This window comes from Ornithorhynchus anatinus, chromosome X1 (assembly GCF_004115215.2).
Source record: "Ornithorhynchus anatinus isolate Pmale09 chromosome X1, mOrnAna1.pri.v4, whole genome shotgun sequence".
Lineage (NCBI taxonomy): Eukaryota > Metazoa > Chordata > Mammalia > Monotremata > Ornithorhynchidae > Ornithorhynchus > Ornithorhynchus anatinus.
Genome location: NC_041749.1, coordinates 34,947,628 through 34,959,712, shown reverse-complemented (window position 1 = coordinate 34,959,712; position 12,085 = coordinate 34,947,628). Strand labels below are relative to the sequence as shown.

The 12,085-nt window shown below is 58.8% G+C and overlaps 1 protein-coding gene across 1 annotated transcript in view; it reads right to left on the bottom strand.

Annotated features, from left to right (window-relative positions):
* NEURL1B (neuralized E3 ubiquitin protein ligase 1B) overlaps positions 1-6,891 on the bottom strand; it is a 43,645-nt gene extending 36,754 nt beyond the window's left edge. Inside the window, exon 1 of the mRNA XM_029050520.2 lies at positions 6,747-6,891. Coding sequence (XP_028906353.1) covers positions 6,747-6,777 — 31 coding nt within the window. The 5' untranslated portion in view covers positions 6,778-6,891. The remainder of the gene's footprint in view (positions 1-6,746) is intronic.
* Between the last annotated feature and the right edge of the window lie 5,194 nt (positions 6,892-12,085).

Sequence of the window (12,085 nt, the reverse complement as noted above, 5' to 3'; positions counted from 1 at the left end):
GGGTTTTCTAACCTCGACTACTTTTATCCAGAGGGTGGCGGGGAGGTAAGCGGTATCTGACAAGACTTCGATACGAGGCTATGTCTGCCCGCTACAGAATGAAGCGAAAGGTTCACAGTTACCCACTAAATTCAGGTCGGGTAGACGGTTCGCCTGGGCCATTCAGGCACAATAGGCCCCGCTCGCCATTAGCTGGAAAATCAGATTTTTGTTTTTGGCGGATTTATCTGGATGATTGTAACGAAGCCTACGTTTTGCTTCCTCCTCAGGTCCTCCCCAGTGTCCCAGCCAAGGGAAGGACGTGGTCTCACACTCATTTTGTTAATTTACGTGGCCCGTACCTGTCCCTGGTCCCCTCCCTCACCCCTTTATTCTCAGACTGTGAACCCCTTAGGACCACATAATAATAACGTTGGTATCTGTTAAGCGCTTCCTACGTGCAGAGCACTGTTCTAAGCGCTGGGGGAGATACAGGGGGATCAGGTCGTCCCACGTGAGGCTCGCGGTCAATCCCCATTTTACAGATGAGGGAACTGAGGCCCAGAGAAGTGAAGCGACTCGCCCGCGGTCACACGGCTGACGAGTGGCGGAGCCGGGATTCGAACCCATGAACTCTGACTCCCAAGCCCGGGCTGTTTCCACTGAGCCCCGCCGCTTCTCTATTCACCACATCCTATTCTCACGTAGGTTTTCCTTATCTCATTCGTGTTTCCGTTTCCCACTGCTTTGCCCACGGTGGTTGTTTTTAATATAATAGGATTACTACTAGCGAAGCAGCCTGGCTGAGTGGATAAGAAGGACCTGTGTTCTAATCCCGCCTCCTCCACGTGTCCGCTATGTGACCTTGGGCGAGTCGTTTCACTTCTCTGGGCCTCAGTTCCCTCATCTGTAAAATGGGGATTGACTGTGAGCCTCACGTGGAACGACCTGATTAACTTGTAATAATAATAGTGTTGGTATCCGTTAAGCGCCCACTCTGTGCCGAGCACCGTTCTAAGCGCCGGGGTAGACGCAGGGGAGTCGGGTCGTCCCACGTGGGGCTCGCGGTCTTCATCCCCGTTTGACAGACGAGGTCACCGGGGCCCAGAGAAGTGAAGCGACTCGCCCGCGGTCACCCAGCTGACGAGTGGCGGGGCCGGGATTCGAACCCATGACCTCCGACTCCGAAGCCCGGGCTCTTTCCACCGAGCCCCGCCGCTTCTCGTATCTACCCGCAGTGTTTAGAAGATTGCTTGGCACATAGTGAGTGCTTACCAAGTACCATAATAATAATATAACAGTTATCCGTTACGATATACAGCATAATAATAATATTAGTAGTAGTGGTAGTACAGGAGGTGTCCAGTTCAGCGCTCTACACAAAGGAGGAACCGGGTGAATTGCTCTGCACACAAGAGGCGCTCAGTACACCTCTTTTTTCTACCGGACCCCTCCCATCAGGTGAAACGTGTGCACGATTCAGTCAACCATCCGTTTTGAGGTTTGGGGGATACAGCCCCGCCGCGAAGGCCCTGAATTTTCGGACTACCGCACCTAAATCGGGAGGCCTGGCCCCCTTAAGTTCCGCCCAATTGACGCTAGCATTTCACCCCCGAGAACCCGTTCATCCATCCGTTCATTCGACGGTATTTATTAAGCACTTCACAAATAGTACTACTTGTATTAGTATTAATAATAATTAGTAAAGATACTTGCGTGCGGAGCACCGCGCTAAGCGCTTGGGTGGGAAAGCGCAATACAACCGTGAAGAGCAACGATCTAGACCTTTGGAGTCGGAGGTCACGAGTTCGAATCCCGGCTCTGCCACTCGTCTGCTGGGTGACCTTGGGCAAGTCACTTCACTTCTCTGGGCCTCAGTTCCCTCATCTGGAAAATGGGGATGAAGACCGTGAGCCCCACGTGGGACGACCCGATTCCCCCCGCGTCTACCCCGGCGCTTAGAACGGTGCCCTGCACCTAGTCAGCGCTTAACAGATACCAACATTATCATTATTATTATTATTATTATTGTTATTAGACCTCAAAGTCTGCTGGGGCTGAGGGGGGAGACAGATATCAGGACTGTGGGCAAGTCGCTTCGCTTCTCTGTGCCTCAGTTACCTCATCTGCAAAATGGGGATGAAGACCGGGAGCCTCACGGGGGGACAACCTGATGACCCCGGATCTCCCCCAGCGCTTAGAACGGCGCTCGGCACGTAGTGAGCGCTTAACAGATACCAACGTCATCATCATTATTATTAACAAATACCGTCATTATTATTACCTCGTATCTATCCCAGAGCTTGGCGCGTAGTAAGCGCTCAACAGATACCATCATCGTTATTATTATTACCTTGAACCTACCCCCGGCACTTAGAACAGCGCTTGGCATGCATTCGTTCAGTCGCATTTACTGAGCGCTTACTGCGTGCGGAGCACCGTACTAAGCGCTTGGAAAGTACAATTCGGCGACAGATAGAGACGATCCCCGCCCGACGACGGGCTCGCGGTCCAGAAGGGGGGAGACAGACAACGAAACACAAGTAGACGGACGTCAATACCATCAAAGTAGATAAACGGAACGAGAGATAAATGCACATCATTAATAAAATAAAGAGAGCGATAACTGTAAGCTCTCAACAGATACCGTCATCGTTATCATTCTCACCACCTTGGATCCACCCCGGCGGTCAGAACAGCGCTTGGCACACAGTGAGCGCTCGACAGATATCATCATTATCATCAGGAGAAGCGGCGGGGCTCAGCGGAAAGAGGCCGGGCTTGGGAGTCGGAGGTCATGGGTTCGAATCCCGGCTCCGCCACCTGGCAGCCGGGTGACCGTGGGCGAGTCGCTTCACTTCTCTGGGCCTCACTGACCTCGTCTGCAAAATGGGGATGAAGACCGGGAGCCCCACGCGGGACAACCCGATGACCCTGTATCTCCCCCAGCGCTTAGAACGGTGCTCGGCGCAGAGCAAGCGCTTAAGGAAATGCCACCATTATTATCATTACCTTGTATCTACTCCGGGGGTTAGAACAGCGCTTGGCACATAGTAAGCACTCAACAAATACCATCATCATCATTATCACTATTGCCTTGTAATAATAATAATAATAACGTTGGTATTTGTGAAGCGCTCACTCTGTGCAGAGCACCGTTCTAAGCGCCGGGGTAGACGCAGGGGAGTCGGGTCGTCCCCCGTGGGGCTCGCGGTCTTCATCCCCGTTTGACAGACGAGGTCACCGGGGCCCAGAGAAGTGAAGCGACTCGCCCGCGGTCACCCAGCTGACGAGTGGCGGGGCCGGGATTCGAACTCACGGGCCCTGACTCCAAAGCCCGGGCTCTTTCCACTGTATCTGTGCTTGGCACAGAGTAAGCGCTCAACAAATACCATCATCGTTAGCGGCATCGTTAGAAAGACCTTGCATCCACCCTGGTGGTTAGAACAGCGCTGGGCACAGGGTAAGCGTTCAACCAATACCATCAGCATTATCAGCATCGCTAGGATTCCCTCATCATTAGTACTATTCCCTTGGCTCTCCCCCAGCGCTCAGCACAGAGTGAGCGCTCAACAAATACCATCATCATGAGTATTATTCTCTGGTCTCTCCCTCGGCACTTAGCGCAGCGCCCAGCACAGAGTGAGCGCTCAACAAACACCATCCTCACTAGTAGGATTCCCTGGTCTCTCCCTCGGCGTTTAGCGCAGCGCCTGGCACAGAGTGAGCGCTCAACAAATACCATCATCATGAGTATTATTCCCTGGTCTCTCCCTCGGCGCTTAGCGCAGCGCCTGGCACAGAGTGAGCGCTCAACAAATACCATCCTCACTAGTAGGATTCCCTGGTCTCTCCCTCGGCGCTTAGCGCAGCGCCTGGCACAGAGTGAGCGCTCAACAAATACCATCATCATGAGTATTATTCCCTGGTCTCTCCCTCGGCGCTTAGCACAGCGCTTGGCACAGAGTGAGCGCTCAACAAATACCCTCCTCATCCGTAGGATTCCCTTGCATCTCCCCCGGCGCTTAGCGCAGCGCTTGGCACAGAGTGAGCGCTCAACAAACACCATCCTCACTAGTAGGATTCCCTGGTCTCTCCCTCGGCGCTTAGCACAGCGCCTGGCACAGAGTGAGCGCTCAACAAACACCATCATCACTAGTAGGATTCCCTGGTCTCTCCCTCGGCGCTTAGCGCAGCGCCTGGCACAGAGTGAGCGCTCAACAAATACCATCCTCATCCGTAGGATTCCCTTGCATCTCCCCCGGCGCTTAGCGCAGCGCCCAGCACAGAGTGAGCGCTCAACAAACACCATCCTCACTAGTAGGATTCCCTGGTCTCTCCCTCGGCGTTTAGCGCAGCGCCTGGCACAGAGTGAGCGCTCAACAAATACCATCATCATGAGTATTATTCCCTGGTCTCTCCCTCGGCGCTTAGCGCAGCGCCTGGCACAGAGTGAGCGCTCAACAAACACCATCCTCACTAGTAGGATTCCCTGGTCTCTCCCTCGGCGCTTAGCACAGCGCCTGGCACAGAGTGAGCGCTCAACAAACACCATCCTCACTAGTAGGATTCCCTGGTCTCTCCCCCGGCGCTTAGCGCAGCGCCTGGCACAGAGTGAGCGCTCAACAAACACCATCCTCACTAGTAGGATTCCCTGGTCTCTCCCTCGGCGCTTAGCACAGCGCCTGGCACAGAGTGAGCGCTCAACAAACACCATCCTCACTAGTAGGATTCCCTGGTCTCTCCCCCGGCGCTTAGCGCAGCGCTTGGCACAGAGTGAGCGCTCAACAAACACCATCCTCACTAGTAGGATTCCCTGGTCTCTCCCTCGGCGCTTAGCACAGCGCCTGGCACAGAGTGAGCGCTCAACAAACACCATCATCACTAGTAGGATTCCCTGGTCTCTCCCTCGGCGCTTAGCGCAGCGCCTGGCACAGAGTGAGCGCTCAACAAATACCATCCTCATCCGTAGGATTCCCTTGCATCTCCCCCGGCGCTTAGCGCAGCGCTTGGCACAGAGTGAGCGCTCAACAAACACCATCATCACTAGTAGGATTCCCTGGTCTCTCCCTCGGCGCTTAGCGCAGCGCCTGGCACAGAGTGAGCGCTCAACAAATACCATCATCATGAGTATTATTCCCTGGTCTCTCCCTCGGCGCTTAGCACAGCGCTTGGCACAGAGTGAGCGCTCAACAAATACCCTCCTCATCCGTAGGATTCCCTTGCATCTCCCCCGGCGCTTAGCGCAGCGCTTGGCACAGAGTGAGCGCTCAACAAACACCATCATCACTAGTAGGATTCCCTGGTCTCTCCCTCGGCGCTTAGCGCAGCGCCTGGCACAGAGTGAGCGCTCAACAAATACCATCATCATGAGTATTATTCCCTGGTCTCTCCCTCGGCGCTTAGCACAGCGCTTGGCACAGAGTGAGCGCTCAACAAATACCCTCCTCATCCGTAGGATTCCCTTGCATCTCCCCCGGCGCTTAGCGCAGCGCCTGGCACAGAGTGAGCGCTCAACAAATACCATCATCATGAGTATTATTCTCTGGTCTCTCCCTCGGCACTTAGCACAGCGCTTGGCACAGAGTGAGCGCTCAACAAACACCATCCTCACTAGTAGGATTCCCTGGTCTCTCCCTCGGCACTTAGCACAGCGCTTGGCACAGAGTGAGCGCTCAACAAATACCATCCTCATCCGTAGGATTCCCTTGCATCTCCCCCGGCGCTTAGCGCAGCGCCTGGCACAGAGTGAGCGCTCAACAAATACCATCATCATGAGTATTATTCCCTGGTCTCTCCCTCGGCGCTTAGCGCAGCGCTTGGCACAGAGTGAGCGCTCAACAAACACCATCCTCACTAGTAGGATTCCCTGGTCTCTCCCTCGGCACTTAGCACAGCGCTTGGCACAGAGTGAGCGCTCAACAAATACCCTCCTCATCCGTAGGATTCCCTTGCATCTCCCCCGGCGCTTAGCGCAGCGCTTGGCACAGAGTGAGCGCTCAACAAATACCATCATCATGAGTATTATTCCCTGGTCTCTCCCTCGGCGCTTAGCGCAGCGCTTGGCACAGAGTGAGCGCTCAACAAACACCATCCTCACTAGTAGGATTCCCTGGTCTCTCCCTCGGCGCTTAGCGCAGCGCCTGGCACAGAGTGAGCGCTCAACAAATACCATCCTCATCCGTAGGTTCCCTTGCATCTCCCCCGGCGCTTAGCGCAGCGCTTGGCACAGAGTGAGCGCTCAACAAATACCATCATCATGAGTATTATTCCCTGGTCTCTCCTTCGGCGCTTAGCGCAGCGCCTGGCACAGAGTGAGCGCTCAACAAATACCATCATCATGAGTATTATTCTCTGGTCTCTCCCTCGGCGCTTAGCGCAGCGTTTGGCACAGAGTGAACGCTCAACAAACACCCTCCTCATCAGTAGGATTCCCTTGTCCCCCCCCCCCCCCAGGGCTTAGCACAGCGCTTGGCACAGATATTCCCTGGTCTCTCCCCCGGCGCTCAGCACAGCGTTTGGCCCAGCGTGAGCGCTCGACCGATGCCATCCTCCTCAGCCCGATTCCCTCGTCTCTGCTCCCAGCGCTTAGCCCAGAGTGAGCGCTCCACCAATACCATCCTCGTCAGCAGGATTCCCTTGCCTCCCCCCCCGGCAGCGCTCAGCACAGCGCTTGGCCCAGCGTGAGCGCTCGACCGATGCCATCCTCCTCAGCCCGATCCCCTCGCCTCTGCCCCCAGCGCTTGGCCCCGGGGAGGGGCGGGTACCTGCGGGGGTCCTGTGCACGGCGTTGCCCATGGCTCCGCGGGGCCGGCTGCGGGGGGCCGGGCGCCGCGCCGGGCCATGGACGGGCACCGGCCGCCACCCTGTGCGGGACGCTGCGGCCCCGCGGGACACGCGCGCGCGCGCACACACACACACACACACACACACACACACACACACACACACACAGAGGATTCCCCCAGACCGCACCGCCCAGCACACGATCCCCCGCCCCCGCCCAATCGCTGGGCCCCGCCCCGTCCCCGACTCCGCCCAATCACCGGCTCCCCGCCCCCTCCCTGACTCCGCCCCCTCCCCGACTCCGCCCAATCACCGGCTCCCCGCCCCCTCCCTGACTCCGCCCCCTCCCCGACTCCGCCCACTCACCGGCTCCCCGCCCCCTCCCTGACTCCGCCCCCTCCCCGACTCCGCCCAATCACCGGCTCCCCGCCCCCTCCCTGACTCCGCCCCCTCCCCGACTCCGCCCAATCACCGGCTCCCCGCCCCCTCCCTGACTCCGCCCCCTCCCCGACTCCGCCCAATCACCGGCTCCCCGCCCCCTCCCTGACTCCGCCCCCTCCCCGACTCCGCCCAATCACCGGCTCCCCGCCCCCTCCCTGACTCCGCCCCCTCCCCGACTCCGCCCAATCACCGGCTCCCCGCCCCCTCCCTGACTCCGCCCCCTCCCCGACTCCGCCCAATCACCGGCTCCCCGCCCCCTCCCTGATTCCGCCCCCTCCCCGACTCCGCCCAATCACCGACTCCGTCCACCGCCTGACCCCGCCCCCTCCCCGACTCCGCCCCCTCCCTAACCCCGCCCGATCCCCGACTCCGTCCACCCCTAACCCCGCCCTTCCTTGACCCCGCCCCCAGACTCCGCCCCCTCCCTAACTCCGCCCAATCACCGACTCGGTCCACCTCCTAACTCCGCCCCATCCTGACCCCAGCCAATCCCAGACTCCGCCCAATCCCTGACCCCGCCCCCTTAGCCCCATCCCACCCGGACTCCGCCCCCTCCCTGGCCCCGCCCCTTTACCCCACACCTCCCGAACCCCGCCCCCTTAGCCCCACCCTCCCCGACCCCGCCCCCTTAGTCCCATCCCTCTCTGGCCCCGCCCCCTTAGCCCCTCCCCTCTCTGGCCCCGCCCCCCTTCGCCCATCCCCTTCCAGGCCCCGCCCCCTTAGCCCCCACACCTCCCTGACCCCGCCCCCTTAGCCCATCCTCTTCCAGGCCCCGCCCCCTTAGCCCCCTCCCCGCCCCCGCCCCCTTAGCCCATCCCTCTCTGGCCCCGCCCCCTTAGCTCCTCCCCTCTCTGGCCCCGCCCCCTTAGCCCATCCCCTCTCTGGCCCCGCCCCCTTACCCCCACCCCTCCCTGACCCCGCCCACTTAGCCCCCACCCCTCCCTGACCCGCCCCTTGCCCCCTCCCCTCTCTGGCCACGCCCCTTGGTCCCCCCTCCACGGCCCCGCCCCCTTTAGCCCCACCCCTTCCCCGGCCCCGCCCCTCAGCCCCACCCTTCTCTGGCCCCGCCCCCTTAGCCCCCCACCCCTCCCTGGCCCCACCTCCCTCCTTGACTCCACCCCTTTCCCGCGTCCGCCCCTTGACCCCTCCCCATCCATGACCCCCCCCACCCCCCACCCCTGAGAGTCAGCGCTTAGCACATGGTGTAATGGCTAGAACCCGGGCCTGGGAGTCCGCAGGTCATGGGTTCTAATCCCGCCCCTCCACCGCTTCTCTGCTGCGTGACCTTGGGCAAGTCACAGCACTTCTGGGGGGGGGGCCTCGGTCCCCGCATCTGTCAAATGGGGCCGAAAGCTGTGAGCCCCACGTGGGACAGGGACTGTGTCCGACCCGACTCTCTTGAATCTCCCCCAGCGCCTAGAACAGTGCCCGGCACGCAGTCGGCGCTTAACCAATACCGTAATAATAATAACTATCGTTAGGTATTATTAAATGCGATCGACCGATGGACTGATTGGGTGGAGACTGCTGATCCCGCAAGGATGATAATAGTGATGATGATAATGAAGGTATCTGTTAAGCGCCGATTATGTGCAAAGCGCTGTTCTAGGTGTTGGGGCGGGGGGGGGGGGGGAACAAGGTCATCAGGTCGTCCCACGTGGGGCTCACAGTCTTCATCCCCATTTTACGGATGAGGGAACTGAGGCCCAGAGAGTTTAAGTGACTTGCCCAAAGTCACCCATCTGACAGGGGCCGGAGGCGGCATCCGAACCCACGACCTCTGACTCCCAAGCCCGGGCTCTTTCCACACCGAGCCACGCGGCTTCTCTGGGTTCTGATCCCGGCCCCGCCGCCCGTCAGCTGGGTGACTTTGGGCCAGCCGCTTGACCTCTCTGTGCCTCAGTGACCTCATCCGTCAAATGGGGATGAATCGTAAGGTAACAGTAACGTCGGTATCTGTTAAGCGCTGACTCTGTGCCGAGCCCTGTTCTAAGCGCTGGGGTAGACACAGGGGAATCGGGTCGTCCCACGTGGGGCTCACGGTCTTCGTCCCCGTTTGACAGATGAGGTCACCGAGGCCCAGAGAAGGGAAGTGACGCGCCCAAAGTCACACGGCCGACAAGTGGCCGAGCCGGGATTCGAACCCGAGACCTCTGGCTCTTTCCACCGAGCCGAGACCGGGAGCCTCACGTGGGACCACCTGATGACCCCCCCGTAACTCCCCCGGCGCTTAGGACGGCGCTCGGCACAGAGCAGGCGCTTTTAACCAATGCCAACATCGTCATTCTCATTCTCGTGAGGATGAGACTGCAGCTCTGGGGGTGAAGAGGCAGGGCGAGCCAAGGTGGTGGGCCCACACGATGCCACCCCGACCTCGGTCTTTCCCGATCTTCGTAAAGTTTCCTTGACCCGAGCTGTGGCCCCGGGCCACCTAGGACCGTCGGCGGAGGGACCCGGGTTCCGATCTCGGCTCTCGCCACTGGCCTCCTCTGTGACTTGGGCAAGCCCGCTCAACCGTACGTATCTTCGTCACCCTATTTATTCTGTTTAATGAGATGTCCGTCACCCTGATTCTATTTGTTTGCTATCGTTTTAATGAGATGTCCTTCCCCTCGACTCTATTTATGGCCATCGTCCTCGCCTGTCCGTCTCCCCCGGTTAATAATGATAACGTCGGTGTCTGTTAAGCGCTTACTATGTGCCGAGCACCGTTCTAAGCGCTGGGGTAGACCTAGGGGAATCGGGTTGTCCCACGTGGGGCTCGCAGTCTTCAACCCCATTTTACAGATGAGGGAACTGAGGCACAGAGAAGTGAAGTGACTTGCCCACAGTCACACAGCCGGCAAGTGGCAGAGCCGGGATTCGAACTCACGAGCCCTGACTCCAAAGCCCGTGCTCCTTCCACTGAGCCACGCTGCTTCTCCGCGGGCCCGGCAAAGGGCGGGGACCGTCTCTATCTGTTACCGACCTGTCCATCCCAGGCGCTCGGTCCAGTGCTCTGCACATAGTAAGCGCTCAGTCGATACTACTGAACGAATCGAGTCACATCTCTTCTCTCTAGGCCTCGGTTCCCTCGCCCGTAAAATGGAGATTAAGCCCGTGAGCCCCGTGTGGGACACGGACTGTATCCGACCTGATCAGCTTCCATCTGCCCCCAGCGCTCAGTACAGAGCCCGGCACAGTAAGCGTTTAACGGATTCCCTAAAAAATGAAAGACGTCTACTCATCTCGATGCCGAGTCGATGCTTTAAGGTAATCATCCCTCTGCCTGTTAGGCCCCTTTTGCGGACAGATAAATTGAGGCGGGAGGACAAGAAAACGTCTCCGGTCTTTACGTCCAAGTCGGCAGAGAGGGAATGGTTCTAGCGAGGGCGCCGGGCCCCCGTCAAAGGGCAGGGACCGTCTCCGTCTGTCGCCGATTTGTCCGTTCCAAGCGCTCGGTACGGTGCTCCGCACGTAGTAAGCGCTGGATAAACACTATTGAACGAACGAATCCCACGGGGCAGATCCGCCCTCTGCCATCGGCCAGACCCCAGGCCTTCCTGGCCGGTCCGACTCCGACCGAATAACGGGAAGGGCGAAGACCATCCGATCCTAAGTGTAGATCTGGCCGACGGCCCGAGGGGAACCTCTGTTCCGATCCGTGTTTAGCGGAGCGGCCCGCGGAGGAATGAAACGCACCTCCTCCCGCCTCCGGGAGACTCCAGCTGCCGAGGCTGGGAAATCCCCGGGGGAGAAGAGGTTGGCGTCCACCCAGTTGCTCGGCCCGGGAAGGATTGAATCCCAAGAGGGCAAAGAGTCGCCGCCTCCGCCGGAGGCCAGAAACGGGATCTCGCGCTCGGCTTGGCGGGACCCGCTCAGAAGCGCCGACGGAGAGCTAGGGGCGTTCGTGTGTGGTGCCCGTCGGCCGATGGATAATTGACTTGGTTGTTTACCTAACAGCTCACCGCGCCTCTGACATTACTTCCTTCGCTCTCAAAACATTCTCGTGAAACTAAATCTGGGGTAAAGTGACCGGGTGCGCGTCGGCCTGGGTTCGGGATCCGGGAGCCACCGAGACAACGGACGGTGGGTCGTCGTTCAAGTGAAACCGAGAGATGACCGTGGACTGGAAGCTCCTCACGGGCAAGGGACCCATCTGTCGACTCCGTTTCGGGTTTTCCTCATGGTATTTCATCCATCCATTCATTCTTTCAGTAGTATTCACTGAGCGCTTACTAGGTGCCGAGCACTGTACTGAGCGCTCGGAACGGACAGATGGGTAACAGATACGGTCCCTGCCCTTTGACGGGCTTACGGTTATTTGTTAAGCGCTTACCACGGGCCGGGTACCGTACTAAGCGCCGGCGTAGATACAGGCTAATCAGACGGGACGCCGTCCATATCCCGTGTGGGGTTCACTGTCTTCATCCCCATTTTGCGGATGAGGTAACTGAGGCCCGGAGAAGTGAAGTGACTTGCCCAAGGTCACACAGCAGACATGTGGTAGCTCCCAGGCTCCTGCTCTTTCCACTAGGTCACACGGCTTCCCCGTTATATTTTACTCACCCAAGCACTCGTTGCAGTGTTCTGCACACGGTAAGTGCTCCCTAAATACCATCAATTAGCTGATTGATCGTGACCGAACCAAGAGCACCCAGCCAGCACCCACTCCGAACTCGGGCCTGATTCTCAGAGCACCCAGGCTCCGAGGCCCCCCGACTAATCCTAACCTAACTCCACCTTCCTCGGGACCATCTGCCTCGGAGATATGAATCGATACATCGATCGATCGGGAGAAGCAGGGCGGCCCAGTGGATAGAGCACGGGCCCGGGGGTCAGAAGGACGTGGGTTCTGATCCCGGCTCCGTCGCACGCCTGCCGTGTGACCTTAACTTCG